The 19,677-nt window shown below is 38.4% G+C and overlaps 1 protein-coding gene across 4 annotated transcripts in view; it reads right to left on the reverse strand.

Annotated features, from left to right (window-relative positions):
- CDKL5 (cyclin dependent kinase like 5) overlaps positions 1 to 19,677 on the reverse strand; it is a 68,758-nt gene that overhangs the window by 21,340 nt on the left and 27,741 nt on the right. For all 4 annotated transcript variants that reach the window (XM_081001592.1, XM_081001593.1, XM_081001591.1 and 1 more), the window contains exons 5-12: positions 18,670 to 18,806; positions 16,594 to 16,714; positions 16,087 to 16,146; positions 11,235 to 11,325; positions 6,165 to 6,354; positions 2,428 to 2,508; positions 1,499 to 1,650; positions 21 to 1,047 (exon numbers count right to left, since the gene is read on the reverse strand). In XM_081001592.1, coding sequence (XP_080857718.1) covers positions 21 to 1,047; positions 1,499 to 1,650; positions 2,428 to 2,508; positions 6,165 to 6,354; positions 11,235 to 11,325; positions 16,087 to 16,146; positions 16,594 to 16,714; positions 18,670 to 18,806 — 1,859 coding nt within the window. The remainder of the gene's footprint in view (positions 1 to 20; positions 1,048 to 1,498; positions 1,651 to 2,427; positions 2,509 to 6,164; positions 6,355 to 11,234; positions 11,326 to 16,086; positions 16,147 to 16,593; positions 16,715 to 18,669; positions 18,807 to 19,677) is intronic.

Below are 19,677 nucleotides of genomic sequence, written 5' to 3' on the forward strand. Positions count from 1 at the left end.
CAGTCAAAATTCAAACTAACCCTACTGGTGTCTTCTGTACAGTCTTCACGGGAGGAGCCAACAGATCTTGTGAGTGACTTATGCTGCACCTGTGGAGATAATAGTTGCAGGCTGTTTGCTCTGGCTGCCATCCCTTGCCCTACGCTTAAGCCACCCTCTGAGCCCTTGGTCCTCACTCTGTCCCGGCTCACATACATAGAATGTCTATGAGGGCGCTGCTGTGAAGAAAAGGGACTTGTATAACCTAAACCGTAAGAAAAAGATTCATGGGGAGCAGATAAAGAGTGTGAATGGCTTCCATCCATGTGATCTGGCAATTTCAGCTCCTCCATAGTTTTGGAATGTCTTGTAGATGGTCTTCGCGATTCAAGCGTACCGTCACTTCTGTTATTTCTTGCAGAAGGACTCAGCAAAGTCCTGTTGTCAGCATGGCGTGGAGGTGTTGGTGTGGTAGGAGAGTTCAAGTCCAAGCAGCTGGATGGAAAATACCTACTGTTGTTTGGTTCTGCAACTTGAACCCTGGCCTCGGAAAGATTACCCACAGATTTGGAATCTGTCAGAGCCCCATGACTTTTTGACTTTGTTCGATATGAGGGACTCTTTGAAGACTGAGGAATAGTATCAATGTAACTGTGACGGCTATGCCTTTCGCCTGGTTGCAGCGTGCCAGTTTTGCTCTGAGAACTCTCCATAAATGAGTGACGGTTGTGCTGAGATCTGGAATTTGACTTCAAGTATTTTGTACCTGGACCATCAGATGCTTTAGGATCCGAATTAAAATCAAATTCAGTTTTTGTCTTTGCTTCTTTTGGACTGAGGAGGTGTGGGATGTTGTTATTAGCTAGATCCTTGCTTCCAGATCCAGGAGCGTTAGTTGGCTTTTTTGAAAGCATTGGGCTATGTGAAGCAACAGGCATATTTCCATTTAGAAAGCTTTCATTTGATGGAAGAACTTCTTCTCTCTGCAATCCAACTCCTATATTCTGTATATCTTTGCTGTTTGATCTGTGATGAGACTGTACAGCAGTACTTTTGCTAGCTTGAGTTCTATATTATAAAACACAGAGAAAACACATGTTAATTTCTACCTTTAAACACCAGTTGCTTCAGTAAACTTGGTGTTTAAGATTTGCTTACATACAGCATGGACTGGAGATTGTTGGCACTGAGATGGCTAACTTGTTTGTTCCAAGTGCCTAGTAAGTTAGAACAATTAAAGGAGAACCCACAAGATCAAGTTTTTAAAAGTAAAAGATGCACAGAATCAAAATGAACAAAGAAGCAATGAAGAGTACTTTGTTCACTCCTGATATGATTCAGGTATAGGAGGCTCAAAGACACAAATGGAACAGCAACTGTCATCAACACAGAAGGTACTCTTCACATGAGTCACTGTGCCCAGTTAACAGGCAACAGTTTCCATTAAGTCCCGTGGACATGTGAATTGCTAGGGCATCAATATCCCAATATCCTGGTGGCAGAGATGGTTTGCACTTACCTGTTGGATAAGGTGTTACTATCTCCATGGTAAGGTTTTCTTTTAGTTGACCGTGAAGGTGAACGATCCAAGAGCCTCTGAGTTTGAAATGCTGGGTGGTTCAGACACTGCTCTGTTAAGTATCTGTCAGCTGGATCCAGTTTCAGTAAGTTCTTTTGAACAGAAATTTGGGTTTAAGTAATAAAGCTGAGTTGTATACCATTTGGAAGCAAAAAGTATTTGGCCAATTAATATTTAAACACCGCAATTTCTAAGAAGTATTTTGTGCAACTGAAAACTATTTTAAACTATTTGCCTATTTTTCCTCTATCTTGTATTTAAAACATTGATTCTAAGTGCTATAACTATTGTGAAAAACTCATGCTACAAACTGATGTAGATGTATTCAGCATGAATAACCCTGGGGCCCAGTAGCCACTGGAACCTATAACATTTGGGCCTGATAACAAGCAGTTGGGTTGCTGTAGAAGGTAGGAAATATATTTTATTTTCTATCTGGCTCCTAAAAAACTTAAGTTTCACAAAATCATTTTGTTCCTCTGGTTATTCATTTATTTTAATAAGCTGGAGAAGGCACTTACTGAAATAAACACCATTATCTCTATTGCTAACGTGTTAACACATTATTTATATTAATGTGGACTAAATTCAGTTTTTTGTATCACCTGAAAAGAGGTCTACATTGTGGTAAATAGTAGAATTACATGGCTTTCACAGACAAAAATAATGAATGAAAAATACAATTTTCTATTTTTTAAAAATAGAGTAATACTCAACAAAAGGCATAATTCCCCTGAAGTATCCCTGGTACTGTTTCAAATATTTGAAGCTGATTTGAAAAAGAAATCAGCATCACACAGATTTACTATTAACATCAGAACAGCAGTGGAACATAGAAACAATAATACATAGAATAGCAATATTCTTACCTTCATAAGGTCAAGTAAAACACCACTTAAGATTCCTAAATATCTCCTTTCTAAAGACTGTGGATGGTTAACTGCAGGAAACTGTATAAAAATAATTTCCATACATTAGGAAGGCACATTTACAAAAGTCATCAAAACACTGTTTGTGGTATATGCTGCCTAAAATACCTGGGACAACATACAATAGCATAGATAGCTTAAATACAGATTGGCCTCTTGAAATAATCACACACATTAGAAAAACACAAAGATAATCACCTTATTAAGGTCATACTAAATGCACTCTTATGTTTTGAAAAAGATTAATAGCACTTGTGCAGTCAGGGAGGAATAGAAAAGGGAGTAAGTCAGACCAGGACTATTGTGCTGGAGGGGAAGGAAAAGATGGGTTAATGCCCCTATTTTTTCCAATTAAAATTCCCCCAAAACTGCAAAAGTGTGAAAAAATATACAGGTACCATAAGACTGCCTCCACGCTCCCACCCCCCGCCCCGAGAAGCAACCGCTACAGGTTCCACCCAAGCTGCAATTAACATAAACAATATTGAGAAATGCAGGCCATGAACTCCCATGCCGTGCCTTGGTGCCCTCCTAAAATACAGATTTCCAAAGACGTAATTATGAGAGACTGGTAATTATTAAAGAAAGGTCTAAACTAATGAAATTAGAATTAGTTTCAAAGTATCCTTTATCTGCAGATGTGTTTAATTAAATGTGAATAACTGAAATACAGATGTGAAAAGGAAACTTCCACATATATGCCAAGGGCCGGATGATGTTTTTCAGTTCAAGCATAGCATAGTTGAATAGTCGTGTCCACTTGCTGTTAGAACTAAGCACAAAAGAGCTTGCTATACTTCCTTGCCAGCACTAGGTTGCAGCAATTTGACAGCACTTCAGATAGTGTAGGAAGGCTAATGGCATCATCACGTCACACAGTGAACTGAAAAGGGGTTCTGTGTAACACTCTTGTGCTGCAGAGGCACTGCGGCAGTTCTAGGGCAGCGAAATTTAGCACCGGATCATCTGGCCATGCTTTAAAGCTTCTGCAAAGTGTAGCGTAGTGTAGTGTAGTGTAGTGTAGTGTAGTGTAGTGTAGCTCTTGAAAAATCACACAGTAGCTACGTAGTCAACTACAAAATGCTATAAAATGCAGTTTGGACATAGGTAAAATATTCCACTAAAGGTTGTAAAGTTTCAGGGCACTATTTGCAGTTTTAATTTGTTGTTGTTGTTGTTGTTGTTGTTAAGAACTGAACAAAGACAATATGTCAATGGTAAGTTTCCACGTGTACTTTGCTTTCTATATAATATTTTTGTAAGAAAAAAATCATCATGCCGCAAGTTTGTGTGGCCACCACTAGGCGGCCAAGTGAAGTGCAGCATGACAACAGTGGGAAGTGCAAGTGAGCAAGCCAGCAGAGTAGGCAAATAAGTGGGCCAACTGGAAGTTCAGGCAGGCGTTGTTATCGCTGTCATTGCCACCTGTGTGCCCACTCATTAAAAGGCATGCACAAGAGGGCAAAGGAAGTCCGGGGTCTGAGTGAACAGGTGGCCCAGCTGAGCAACTGGTCCAGAGTAGTCGAAATAAAAAAATTCCTTCCTGTAGCACCTTAAAGACCAACTAAGTTAGTTCTTGGTATAAGCTTTCGTGTGCATGCGAAAAGCTTATACCAAGAACTAACTTAGTTGGTCTTTAAGGTGCTACAGGAAGGAATTTTTTTATTTCGACTATGGCAGACCAACACGGCTACCCATCTGTAACTGGTCCAGAGTAGGTGGTCCAGAAGAGTCAGTGAGCAGGCTGCCCAAGCAGGCCTTCATTTGCTCCTTGTTATTGTCATGGCTGCCGCCGCCAAGGAGAGTCTTTCTCCCCTTCGACCATCGCTACCAGAAGGAAGTGTGCAATATTAAATATATGCTTCCTTCTGTTGGTGGTGGCATGAGGTGAAACACCTTTTCCTGTTTGTTTGTTTGTTTGTTTGTTTGTTTGTTTGTTTGTTTGTTTGTTTGCCTCTCCTCTGTAAGAAGTGGCGGAAATGTGATCTTGGGACTGGAGTGAGCTGTGAGGGAATTCAGCGGGGGGAGCTCTTAGGGGATGGACGCTGGCAGCAAGGTGGCGGTGTAGAAAGTAGGCAGGGTGGGGGAGCAGGTGGGGCAGCAGGTAGGTGGGAGTAGAAATTTAAAGGGGATGTGGGGGTTGGTTGGGGGTGCTGAAGGAGCAGTGAGGGGATGGGGGTTTAGGTGAGGGGTGGGGAGAAGAGCAGGGGTGGGGAGCAATGCAAGCGGGGGGGGGGAGGCAGCTCCTAGCAGATATTATATTTGGTTCTGTTTGATCCACCAGAGTTTACAAACTGCTAATTTTCTTGCTCTGGAAGATGTCTTGCATGTGCAATATCCTTTGGCAAACTACTAGATCCAAAAGTAGGCCATATAAATGGTTTGAGAGCTTAATAGTGAGAGTTCTTCCCAAGTATAGCTTTAATTACATAACTTTTCAGCACTACCATACAACATTCCAGACTGCTTGTCTCCCTCGATTAATAATGTTAAAAACTGAAGGAGAGCTGTTGTAAGAAGACATACTGGAAAGGGAGTCATCATATATCTCAAATAGCAGGGTTTCACAAAACTTCAAAGGGTGAAAAGCTTGATCTCTTACTGCACTCTTCATTTAAATTACAGGAACTACTGGAACTTAGTATCTACTTAATTGCAATTAATTTTACAAGTTGCCTAACTAAGAGGATGATGTTCAACATTAGTCATACTCAGAGCAGACCCAAGTTGCTATGCTACTGCAGATTATTTTAACGTTTTAAATATGCAGTGAAGTCTTAGAATATCTTAAAAGATTTTCCCAACAGATGGGCTCTTCTGGCTATTCAGATAAAATCTTTCTGAGGATGGAACTTTTTATTATATGGAAGATGGTAAAACAAGCTGCATCAAATATAAATAATAATAACAATTTATTTTTTATACTCCGCACATCTGGCCGGGTTTATACTCTGGGCGGCTCCCAACAGAGCACAATAAAATGTCAAACATTAAAAACTTCCCTAAACATCATAAATATAATGAGCTTTTTGTAAAGGAGTGATTGCCCCCAGCCAAAGATAAAACACTGCTTATGCTGCCATCTCTTGTTATTAATCTCCAGAAAGAACCCTTGGTAAGCTGAATTTTGCCAATGGCACCTGTCCTGTTCTGCTCAAAAGTTATATTCTTTCTAATCTGGTAACAGAGGCTAACAGGTTAAAATTTGTTTTGACTTGCTGTGTTGACACTTCTGGAAACTCTTACACAGTGTAGAACAAGCAATATTTATCCATTTGTTTTTAAAAAAATGAAATAAATATCATTTATTTATGTTAAATTAATTATTTTAAATGTGAAACATACATATTTTATCTGTGAAATATACATATTTAATTCGCTATATAGTATGGACTATCTATCCTTCCAAACTGTAAATTTCAAATTTGCTGTGACCAGAATACTAGGAAATCTCTCTTCCCCAACCACCGACTAAACCTTGTGCATAGGGACCTATGTTAACGAATCATAATTACACACTTGTGTTAGTAGTGAAAAACAGAAATGGAAACACATATATAAATATCTACCTCATTACAAAAATATTTATTGAACAGGGCGATTATTTTGGTACACAGATATTGTCCAAACAATTCACCACCTGGAAACATGGATGAAAAACTTAATTTAAGCATTACCCGCAGCCCATGGAAACGGGGATTGCTGTAGAAAAGCTTCATTTGTTCTGCAGGGAGTGGTCCTAGCACCTTCTGAATTGTAAAAAGTTGGTCAATTTCACTTTCGCCAGGAAACAAGGGCTGTCCGTCACTAAGTTCCCCAAGAATACAGCCTACTGACCACATATCTACAGACTTGCCATATGGGGCTCTGAAAAGAAAACACATGGATGTTATTGCTACTTTGCACACTAATACACATATTAAATTTAACAAATCAATGTTTTAGGGTTCCCCCCTGTATTGTATCTAGGAAGAAATTCAGTATCAGGGGTCTCTCATCCTTTAGAGAAAAAAGCTCTCTGCTCACTCCTCCACCTTTCGCTGCAATAGATGGCTTTTCCTTAGAGCACCAATAGTTAAGGTAATATACAGAGGAAAATATAGTAATTGTACATGCTTCCATTGAAAAACTGGTTTTGAATTTGACAAAACCAGCCTTTTTATAGGAATTCACTCAAAAAAATATCCCCCCCCCCCCCCCCAAATCAGAATTACTAATGCTCTTGTTGATCTTACAGCTGAACTGAACAAAATGTCTTTGGTACACTGAACATGAAGGTCAGGATGTTAGTCACATCTATTCCATTAATTAAGCTAAAAGAACCCAATAATGATATTTTAAACAGCAATAAACTCTTCAAAAATGTATTTAAAATAAAATCATTTTTAAAAAATCTAACATTTCCTTTTAAGAACCCTAGTTGATTAGACCAAAGACCCATCTCGCCCAGAATTCTGTTTCCACAGTGGCCAATCAGATCCCTTTGAGAAGCCTGCTAGCAGGACCAGAGTGCAACAGCACTCTCCCAACTTATGATTCCCAGCCATGAGTACAGTGGTACCTCCGGATGCAAATGCTGCTTCTGCGCATGCACGTGACATCATTTTGAGTGTCTGCACATACACGAGCGGCGAAACCTGGAAGTAACATGTTCCATTACTTCCAGGTCACCATGGAGCGCAACCTGAAAATGCTCAACCTGAAGCGTATAAATCCCGAGGTATGACTGTATTCAGAGGCATCCGGGCCAGGCAGGCAAAGGCATTTTGGCACCTGAGGCTAACCACAAAATAGCACACACACAACACCCGCCAAAGAAGAAGGGGTGAGTGAAGATCTGCATCAGGAACAAGGGGAAAAGAAATATCTTCATTGGGAACAAGGCTGGGAGGAGACCAGCAGCGCCTCCTATTCACCAAAAGGCCTCTGTAGATGTGACTTGGGGGTGCTGCTGCTAAGGAGGCAGCAGATCTGGCCTCCAAGAAGGGTGCCGCAGCTGTTGTTACTACCGCAGAAGCAGTATCTTCATCAACAATGACTCTAAGGTCCATTTTTTCAGCCAGTCTCTGTCAATTCAGACTTCATTAGCATATATGTGAGATTTGGTGTTTTTTGTTCCACAAACTCACACCAGATTGCATTTTTTCATCTTATCTCCCATTCATTTATTTCCTATCTCCCAGTTTGGAGATATTCTTTTGGCGCTTCTCACAATCTTTTCGTTTTAACTACCTCGAGCAATTTGGTATCGTCACCAAACTTCACAACCTCACAACACACTCCTAACTCCTAATGAACAAGTTAAAAAGCACAGGTCCCAGAACTGATCCTTGCGGGACTCTACTTTCTACATTCATACACTGGGAGAACTGTCCATTTATTCCTACTCTATACTTCCAGTTTCTTAACTATAAGCAGCAACCTTAGCAGAAAGGTACTGCATCAAGCCTTACATATCCGGAAAGTAAGATAATGTTTTTAGGATAAAGTAAGATGGTGTTTTTAGGAGAATCAAGGTGGCAGAGGAAAGCCTTTCTGCTCTCTCCTTCCATTTTCTATGGGTAATAACTGTGCTTTTTTTCTTTTAAAAAAAAAATGTTTAGGGGTACTCTCATTTTGATGCAAGAAAATCACCATTTTATAGTTCAAATTGGGAAAAATAAATACAGTAAATGAAAAAAATACAAAGATTCACAAAACGTTTAGGGGTATGCATACCCCTGTGTACCCCCAGAAAAAAGCACTGGATAATAAGAACATAATAACAGCCTTGCTGAATCAGGCCACTCGTCCATCTAGTTCAGCATCCTGTTCTCACAGTGGCCAACTAGATGCACATGGGAAGCTTGCAAGCAAGACCAAAGCATAATGTACTCTCATGGGTACATTCCACACAATAAAAACCTGAATGCCCATAATGTCTTCCTAGCAAATATTGTTTAAATGATACAAAAGAGACTCATGTTTAAACTGAATATGCATGTGCATATGTTCAATTTACTGCTGCCAGAATTGCAAACAGTATGTAGATCTCATAAATGAGAAACAGCCAAGAGACAAAATACTTGAGTTTTATCTGAGCAAACTATGTGATTACCTGGCAGGAGCTTACATTAACAGGGTTGCTATATTTCAAAAGGTGAAAATCTGGTATATAACAATCCATGGCCAGTGTTTCCTCTGTGCTTGGAATAATTCTGTTTTAAGGCATGGCTGTCTGTAACTACTATTGCTACCTGTAACTATTTTACTTTCACATTATGTGTTTGAAAAGTCAACAGTGTTCTTCCACTGCCCATGTTTATCTGACCTTGGTTGTCCCTCTGTCCTTCTAACCAACTACAAGTAACTGCTGCTTTCTACTTCAATGGGAAAAAACATTTAAAAATAACCACTCTTTTCGATTGCAAAAAATAAACCCCAAATTTACATCAACACCAACAGTTGATGGGTATACCTCTTTCCCCTTATACTGCAGTACACTAGTCCCCTGCTGCTGAAAGCTTATTTTCAGTTGCTTTCTTCACATTTACCACACATAAATATTGGTGTATAAAGGCCAAATCAGGACTAGTCTTGGTTTGCTCTGCTCTCCCCACTACAGTCTGCAAAGCGCATCAAAATATGCACCAAATCCAAGAAGTTACTCCTGCTGATAGAAATGTTAAAATTGAAGCTACAGCAAGCAACTCCCGAGAACACCCCTCTAAGGATAATATCTGAACAGACGTTCTGTTCAAACAGCAGTGGAATAAGCTATCTCTTATTATTAAGTTTGTATTACTACCCAGTAACAAAGGTTTTCAATAATACTGTGAACTCACAAAACAAATACAACAACTAAAATGCAACCATAAAAGCTATTTAAAAATAATTAAAATACAAATTATTTTAAGAATGAACAGGAATGTAAGAGAGAGAGGAAGCTCTTCATAGTCATGCTAGTAAAAGCTTTACAATTCTTGTAAGTCAAGGGAAATTATAGGTTATTACCATGGGAAAAAGTCATAAAATATTTGGTAGTATAATTAGCTATTTGTCAGGTTTCCCTGCTCTCTTTCAGGCTTATTAAAATGGCACTGTAGCATATAAGGAATTCAAAACTCTAATGTTTTCAACACTCAGAAAAAAATATATAAAACAGCTAAAGTGCAAAAAATGACCCATATTAATTATAATCATAACCACAAAGAGAGAAAGATGTGTGGGCTATACCTGGAGCATCTAAAATTATTTCTTTATCCATATTAAAATAAAGTCACACTTTGGAAGCACGTAACTCAAGAAATAGTGAAATTTGAAGTATTTTAATATATACTGCAGCATACGTATACTATATGTGTCATTTAAATTGTATTCAAATGAATTTAAAATTTATTCAAGAGCTGCATTACCTTACCCAGAAATTTTAATTTGGGGGGGGGGGAGAATGGGATTTTCTGGGCCCCACTCATCATTCATTTCACAATAATTATTGCCCAGACCATTTTTTTCTTGAGTTGAACAGCCTTTAAGCAGAAACACAGGCTGATGTTAAATGCACCTTTCCATTTAACACGTCTTTTTATGTGCAAATAAAAATGGGAACACTGGAATTGCAGGTATCAAAGGACAATTTCCTCCTCTGCTGTGGTCTTGAGGAAAATCCCCGTTTGAAAACTTAGAAGGGAAAACCCACACTGGCACCAATGCAGAATTTCTTCCCTGATGGAAATGGCAACTTCAGAGAAGAGATTTTCTTCAGGAGTGCAGCAAGGCAGAAAGGGGTTAAATTTACCTTCCACAGCAGCAGCTAGCTGAATTGAGTTGAGATCATTTTAATTTCTTTTAGTATTTTAATTTTTGTATGTTTTAAAGTATGGTTGTGATTTTTTTCCCTTGATTTTAGTGTTTTATCTTTTTGTAAACCATTTTGAGGTTTGTTTGTTTTTTTACAATCAAAGCAGTGTATAAATTTTATGAAATAAATAAATAAAATGCAGAGACACATTTAAAGTCAGATCTAGGATGGACGAAGACTTAAAGAAATGATAAGAGGTAAGAGACAATAGAATATGGGGAGGGGCAGAACAATTCCCAGGGCTGAGCTACATTCTTCACCAATACTGCATATGGTGAATGACAGTCTCATAGTGACTCTCACAGCACTGACCAGAATAGAAGATGATAAGGAATGCAGGAAGTTCAGATGCTGGTAATTGGTACATAATGTGGTAATATGTAAGGAAATAAGACACACAAACTGACCAGATGCTTGGAGAATGTGTACATAAAAGAAAAACCAAGAAAGTGACAGAAAAACTGATCCAGTTTTCGAATCTATAAATCAGAGGTATCAGAAGCTCGACTACCAGGAGGCCACATGAATATCTGCTGGGTAGGGCTCTTCACACACACATTTCTGGGCTCTATGGAATGCTCAAATGAATGGGCTCCAAACGGATGCCAAAACATACAGTCTAGTTGCTGCAGAGGTTGACCATCTGTGGCCTAAAACATGTAAGGCTAACAGATTTCATTAGAATCCAATCCTATAAAAACATTTTTGCTTTTTTTTCTGAACGATGAAATTACAGTACTAAATCAGGCTTCAATTTAGTGCTGATTATGAAACTAGCCAATGAAAATAAGCAACGAAAATAATAATTAAATATGCTCCTTATTGAAGGTTAAAACTTTAGCAACCAAATGCTAGTTAGTGGGTATGATTTGCAAAATGGTACACTACCTACAGATAGATTACTTACCCAAGCAAGAGTTCAGGAGAACGATACCACCTGGTGGCCACATATTCTGTGTAGTTAGCATTGCTCCCTTCTGATAAATTCCGTGCAAAGCCTGTATCAAGGTAATTTGAAAATGACTTGAATGTGAATATACATTTATTTTAGCATTTAATTTTAGCATTTTAAGTTAAATGCTCTTTTTTTAAAAAAATTATGAGCTATTTGCATGTCAGTTTTACTGCATTCCACATAAAAGCCACCTTGCCACTAGTTATTCAACATTAGCAGTCTTCAAATTTTTGTGCAACAGGATGTTCTTTTTCCAGTTAAGTCAAGTCCTGTAGGTTATCCCACGAACAGTAATGTAACGTTATGTGGCACAAAAGCAGATCCACAGAGAAAGCATTTGTATGCTAACCCAGAAGCAGCATAAACAGAAATATAATTAGTAGTTCACGCCCCGCCTTCTTTCCAGGCCTTCTGTGGAAGGGGAGAGGCAGCAAACTGGGATTCAAGTATGCATCTCTTGCTTTCATCACAGACCTGGAAGTGTGGGGAAAGGAAGCTAAAGTCATTTGGCTTTCTTTCTTGTTGCTTCTATGGAATGTATGAAGTGGGTCATCCAATTAGGTAGGAACGCGAATGTTTGTTCCATCAGGATTCTACTGCTGGTAGCAAGTATATCACTATTGCCTAGAAAGGGAGCTGCTTCTCTTAAAAGCCAAACCTACAGAACAGCCTATTGCTGTAGAAGGTGGGCATTCTTACCATGAATTCATGTTTATGGATGGGGCTAGAGGCCACTTCTCTGATATGGATTTCCAACTGAACTATTTGATACTTATCCATTTGCAAATACATTTGATATTTCAGTAGTCTAAGTGAAACCCTGCATACTTCTACATAACTGCCCAAATGAGTAAGCCTAATCTTGTGGGAGGGAAGCAAGTCTCAAAACAGAGCAGATGTACTAGAGCATGAAACACCATAGTATAATAGCCAAGTGCATCTGTCACAATTAGTCTATGCTTAGTACTCTTCTCTCAACATTTTTACTAGCAAGAAATCGCACCTGCACAATACATTTCTAAGCAGCTACTGCACATTCTATAAGTACAAAGCATAGCATATTTATTTTATTTTTTTTAATGATATTTATTGAAATTTTTTTAAATTACAGAGAAACAACAAAGCAGAAAAGGGAAAAAAACAAAGAAAAAACAAACCACATCAAACAATACAAATTCAAAAAACAAAAATACGCCGCAAACAGACAATAACTCCATCATTCTCAAATCCTCAACTTTCATTACCTTCTTTCTTTGACCTCCTCCTCCTCCCTTTTTTTGTATCCTAGTTAATAATTATCGCAGCAAATCCTTTCCATATTTCATAATATTCTGTCATTACATTACCTTAATCTATTTTCATCTTATCTTATAGAAAACCTTAAAAACTTAAAACTTAGATCTTATTTTTACCGACTTCTCACAACCATAATATTCTTACCTAATTCTTTAAACATTTTTACTAGAGCCAAGTAATTTCATTCCAGCATTTTTCTAACATTCCTCAATTTTATAAAACAATCCTGGTAATAAAAAAAAGAGATAAAAATAATCGAGTCTTCCTCCAGTGTCCCTTCCTCCTGGTCCCGGGTTTTGTCAGTCCTTTTTATCCCATCGATCTAGCGCATTAACCTGGTAACCTTATATCCGAGGCCCTTAAATCTCTTCCATGTCCCTTCCGCAGCTCTTCTTCATATTCTCCTTTCACTCGTGGGAACTCCAGCTTGGTGATGTTTTTGACCCTTTTCAGCAAATCAGCCCCTTTTCCATAGTCCAGACTCAACTCCATGTGGTATTTAAAAACATGTTTCAGAATCCCTCCAAAATTGAGAGCCCCCACAGCTCCAAACATCTCACGGCCCATTGCCAGACTCGGAAAGTCCAAACATCCCTGCATAGGGGGGTCTATCCAACCCCCCATTTCCAAACCAATCCAAACTTTATCTTTCCAAATCTGGCTTTTTCCAAGTTCATTTGTCAAGTCCAAAAGCTCATGCTCCTGCAAGGCCGCAGCTCCCTCCATCTCCCAAGATTCAGCAACATCCTCTTCTCTCATCTGCTCTGTCAGGACGCACTCCTGTTCTAATTCCTGGGTGGGCTCCACATAGTTTCCCACTGCCTGTTCAAAAATTCTGGCCGCATTAGTCATCAAATCCATCTTCTCATTTAACTGTTCCAGTAGGGCACTTGTTTTCCAGAGAGCACACAACAGAGCCTCTGAATACATTGTCCTACAAGGTCACAAATCCATTCCCACGATTGTAATCTGTGACAGCTGCAAGCTCCCTGGAATTAGTTACAGTTTCACGGTCTCCCTCTAGGGGGAGAACTTCTATTTGTTCTTGCAACAAAGTATCCTTTTTGAGATATTTTGTCAATATTTGTTCCTTAAAATGCGAAAGGAAACAGTGGAATCACTATGTTTCTCTTCCTTTAACTATCTGTCAAAAACGTTTGTCTCTGGTCAATGAGCTTCAAACGTCAGTCCTGACACCCCGCTCCAGGATCAGGACGGTGGAAAGTTACTTTACTTTAAACTCACTTCTGCAGGTTTAAACAGTCCGAAAAAGATCCCCCTTCTTCTCCTGCTGTGGAAGGGGGGTTCCACAATTTTAAATGATGAAATCCAATCCTTTAGAGACGATTTTCTGAGCTCTAGTTTACGTTGTCTTTGCTTTATTCTGTCTACAAATAAACGGAAGGCTGACTTCCTGTTTAGACCTTTCCGTTTCAGTACCAAATTGAAGTAAATTTTTAAGTCCAATTTCTTTCTGCACGCAAGTCCTTATTTAAAGTCCGATTGTTCAAATTTTAAGTACTCACGGGTGCTTATTTTAGAAGCCAAATTGTCCCAGGAAAAAGGCAGCGCTCTCCGGCAACGGCTATGCGGCTTCGCTCCACGGAAATAGCAGTTGACTCACAGCACCGCGCCACTTCCCCCTCTTCACTTCGGAGCCCGTTAGTGGGTTCCTTTGCGGGTTGGGGGGGCGCTAAGGGTGCCCGCCGAGTACCATGGTCACAGGCTTCATCCGCCTGTGATTTTTAGCAGGGTCCCCACTTCACCGTAGCGGAAAAGACCCGTTTCACGCAGAGCTAGTCCCTCCAGTTCAGAGGGAGTCCGCCATTGCCGATGGCGCCACCCCGGAAGTGAAAGCATAGCATATTTAAGGCATAGCAGACAAACACTTCTAAAAAGCACTTATGTGTTAGCTTTGGACTCTTTCTTAAATAATAGTAAGAAACTAAGTGGAAAAAGAAAATCTTTCCCACAGGCAAAAAAAAATCTGTAAGGAATCTTTCAGAAAAGCCTATCTGTCCTTTTTACTGTGAAACTGGTAAATTTCCAAAGAATTTGGGTTTGTGTGTGTGTGTTCCTGAATCACAGAATGAAAACCGCTTCCTCAAAAGAAGCTAAGAAACACAGACTTACAACAGCACGGTCCTATACAAGTCTACTCTGAAGTAAGTCTCACTGTTATCAACCGAGCTTATTCTCAGGTACAGGATTACAGCCTTAATGTTCTAAAAGCTCAAAAACACTGATATATTTTGCTTTCAAATTCAATGCTTCAGATCCTGAGTCTGATGATGAATAGAATACTGACGAGTATTTTGGCTAAGAATACCACAATTATTGGCTATTGTAGCTGTTCCAGGATTACTTATATGACAGAGCTCTCAAAATAGCAACCAAAATGTTTCATGTCTGAGGTAACTCCCCTGTGAGGAAAAGTTACAACATTTGGGGCTTTTTAGTTTAGGAAAAGTCAATTAAGGGGAGCATAGTGGAGGTATATAAGATCATGCATGGTGGGTAAAGAACAGTTTCTCTTTCTCTCTCTCATAATACAGTGGTACCTCTGGTTACAAACTTAATTCGTTCTGGAGGTCCGTTCTTAACCTGAAACAGTTCTTAACCTGAGGTACCACTTTAGCTAATGGGGCCTCCCGCTGCCGCTGTGCCGCCGTCGTGTGATTTCTGTTCTCATCCTGAGGTAAAGTTCTTAATCCGAGGTACTACTTCCAGGTTAGCGGAGTCTATAATCCAAAGTGTTTTTAACCCGAGGTACCATTGTACTAAAAACACAGGAACATCCAATGGATGGTGGGATTTTCAGGACAGAGAAAGGGAAGTACTTTATACAGTGGGTAGTTTAACTATGGAACTCACTTCCATAGGCGGTGGAGATGGCTCTCAAAGATAATTAGACCAATTCATGGAGACTAAAGCTGCCAATGGCTATTAGTCATGGATGGTACCTACTACCTTCAAGATCATATACACTATGTCTCTGAATACTAGATAGAATGCCATAGCTGGATGTTGAATTCCACCTTATATCTTCACACACTTAGGCATTTCAGGGCAGCTCAAGTAATTCTCCTGTATCAGCGCAACAAAATTAGGCCACAATCCTATGTATATTCAGAATTCCTTTAATTCAATGGTGTCGAGTCCCAGTCAGGTGGAGCTACAATTTCTGCCATTCATGCCCCAGCTTTTACTGTGGGGTGAATGGATGTGTGCGTATGCGTGTATATGCATCTGTTTTTGCACTGAAATGCTAACTGGCAAACCATTCAAAGAACTGGACTATTTATTACTAGCAAAAGAGAAAACATTTTTGTTTTTATTGTAGAAACTAATTATCCTACAAAACATGTTAAAAAGAAAAGTTTTTCAGATGAAGCAAAACAAAGACAAACATAGTTCAAATTACAAATTTAAAGTCATAATATACAGAACATAAAAACAAGACACCCTTTTAAAATAAGAGTGTGCTTAAAAAAATGAAAATCCTTACCAAAGTCACACAATTTCAAAATATCATTGTGGCTTATTAAGAGATTCTCTGGCTTGATATCTGAAATATTAAATGTGTAGGAAAAAATCAGCATCATAGCATTTCACTAGTTCTGCATTATTAATTGATTTATTAGTTATTTTTCACACTATTTATTTGAAATACAGAAAAATAAATGTTAACAAATTCTACTTTTGGGGTTGTATCAAATACTGCTGGCCTGCTCATGCAACAGACTTTGCAACAGACCTTCCTCCCCCGCCCTTCCCTGCAGTCATTTATGCACTGGCAAAATCTGCTCTAGAGGGTTGGGAGACTCGCTGTTACATATTTTGGGGCATACGGGGGGGGGGGGATACAGTCCCAGAAAATAAGATGGGTCCTAAAAAAATACACCTCAGTGTCCAAGGCCAGGGTAATGGGGTTCACAAGGTAAAGAGAGGCAAAAATATGCATTAGAGGAAAGCTAAGTTTGTTGACACGTGTTCTTATTTCTGATATACTCACCTCTATGAACAATATCATTTTTATGACACCAATGAATTGCTTTTATTAGTTGATAAATATAGCTTTTTACTTTTTCAGGTGTAACTCCATTTGGCATTTCTTCTAGCAATTCAAGCATATTCTATGAGTGAAAGCATAATTATATTAGAGGCTAAAAAAAGTTAATCTAGATTACTACCATAATTGCAAAGTTTTAAAAAACTAATTATGCAACAACATCATGACTTATTAATATTACAGATATGTTAATCTAACTTCATTTCAGAGAAAAGTCTACACACGTTCAATTTTTACAATAATCCAGAATATGGCAGTTAGTTAAGACTTCTGGTTCTGATACAAGATGACAGAAATCGGTTCTGCTTTCACAAAACTTAACAAGAATACTTGCAATAGTGTTTAAGTTACTTGTAACTTAAAACAAAGACAAATAGTATAAAAGGACAAATTTACAGTACGGCAGAACAAAGCAGAAACTTCTCTAAAGCTGGGTCTGAAAAGACTGGTATTCTGTACCAGCTACAATTTTCAGAGACGGCCTTACATAAAGTGTATCACAATGCAACAGTCAGAATGTAATCAAGACACATATAGCGACCAGATCTACTTTTTCCATTAAGTGTACTGCTGGCACACCAGCCCAAGCTGTGCAAAAGTAATTCTGATCACTAGCTGACCATCCAGGAACAAAATCAATGGTGAGGTTGAAGCAATGGCTGGAAGTCAGACTTAGGCAAACTCGGCGCTCCAGATGTTTTGGGACTACAACTCCCATCATCCCTGACCACTGGTCCTGTTAGCTAGGGATGATGTGAGTTGTAGTTCCAAAGCATCTGGAGGGCCGAGTTTGCCTATACCTGGCTGCAGGTGCTTTTGCACAGCTTTCTATAGAGAGTACAGAGTTTTATTTTGTTCCATTGTTATGTCTGCTTAAACAGGTTTTTGAAAGCAATTGTGTAGATAATGGGTTTTTAGTTCCTCCTCTTGTTTATATTTGCTTCAAATTGCTGTGCATGGTTTTACTCTTGTTTTTAATTAGTAAACTGCTTGGGGTAACTTTATAAATCATATCCCATACCACAATTTGTTACCAGCTCTGGTTAACGGTAAAAACCATACACATGTTAAAGTTGTGATCCCATGCATGCTTACTTTGAAGTAAGTACTATTACATTAATCATCCATGGACTATTATTTGGTCGCCAGAATTAGACCCATGGTGTGATCAGAGGTGAGCCTTGGACTACATGCTCCTCCTGAACGGAATGAACGCAGGATAAAGTCAAACAGAAAGTGGTCCCTTTCTCTCTAGATGATTAATAATGAGTTAATAACCTATGAAGGATTTTGGATATGGATTTATTAGGTATTCACCATTTAGTCAAATTATATTTTATATTACAAACTTGTGTTCTCCAGACTTTACTCAGAGGTTTCTAGTTTTCCTTACTGAAAGGCTTACAAGATGCTGGAAGTGTCTGTCAATTAATATCTACTGTCGGTCATTGGTTACGTCAAATAGGTAAGATCAGTCTCCAACAGACAATAAAAATACAGGGTGAGTCCTTTAAAAGAGGCCCCGTGGATACAGAGTATCCTCTTTTAAAAGACTCACCCTGTATATTAGCTGTTCTTGCAAAACACATCTTATCTATAGGTGGTGAAACTACAGGTTAAGAAACAAACATTTCCTAGAAAAATAACTGAATGTAGAAGTAGCTACTAGTTAGGATCGGAAAAAAGAAGTTTTGCACATTTGAATAGTGGCTTAATTTAAGAATTACTTGGTCAGAAAAGAATATCTTCATTTATTGTTCAAGAATGCACTAATAATTTGGTTATTTCCTGCAAGCCCACATGTCCAACTTTAAATCCTCCTAGTCCCAACTGATTTTGCTATCTTCTGGCTAGAGATGGATCTACTTTTGTGGAATAATGTAATCAAGCAAGTAGGAGCTGTTCATAATATTATTTCTGCAAGAATAAAAACTATAACAATTTTTGATGGATAAAAATAACTTCTTATTTTAGTTTCAGGTTTAGGAACACCCGAACTATTTTTTTTTTTTAACTTACTTTTTCTACATATTCAAACACCAAATACAGTTTTCCTCTTCTTCTGAAAGCTTCTTTCAGCTCGACTATGTTTTCCTGTTTCAAAGTACGGAGCATTTTAAGTTCTCGTAAAGTAGTTTCTTTGACCTCTTCATTTTCTAAAAGTTAAAAAGGAAAGTTGGTAAAACTAACTTTAAAAAACAAAACAAAAACCCTCCTTGTATGGAAAGAGGTTCATTAAAATTTTGACACCAAGGAAAGTCTACCACTATCAATCCTCTATTCATATAACATTACAAGTACTCCATCAATGTTAGTACGAAAGCATATTCTTAAAAACTATTATTATACTAGGGCTAAGGAAATGTATTATGATTTTTACATAGACAATGTTCGCATATCGGAGGATAAACTAAAGAAAAACTAGAAAGATACAAGTGCCAAGTCTACTGTGGAGGTAGAGAACTCTCCTTTTTCCATTCAAAAGGTATTAAGAGACGTGGCAACACATAAACTTTCAGAGTCTGAAGGTTTTATGAAGCACTCAAGTGGTAATACTAAGAGATTAATTTCAATACTGTACCGTGGTTTATTGAAATCAGAAGTGAATGGTACAAAAGGTCTTAAAATAACATGGGAGCAAGAACTGGGTTTGAAACTAGAGGAACAGGAATGGCAGGCAAGATGGAACAAACCCCCATGTAGGTCCATCTCGGCTAGGTCCATCATACATTTTTAGTCACCAGAAGACAACATTCCTCTTTAACCAGGCCTTTGGCTAATTAAAACTCTATATCCTTCCAAATGTGTTGGGGAGAGGGTTATTGCTTTGTTTTGTTTTATTATGTATTTTGTGTTCCCATTTTGTATTTTTATGTTGCCACCCACCCTGAGATCTTCATGAGGGGCAGTATACAAATTTAACAAAATAATTAGTTTATTTAAACTAATAATTAATAATTAATTTAATAAAATAAAAATTAGTTGCAAGAAGAACTTTTTTGGGATGGGAAAGCAGACAGCATGAAG

The sequence above is a fragment of the Podarcis pityusensis genome, assembly GCF_964106645.2.
Source record: "Podarcis pityusensis genome assembly, chromosome: 4".
Classification (NCBI taxonomy): Eukaryota; Metazoa; Chordata; class Lepidosauria; order Squamata; family Lacertidae; genus Podarcis; species Podarcis pityusensis.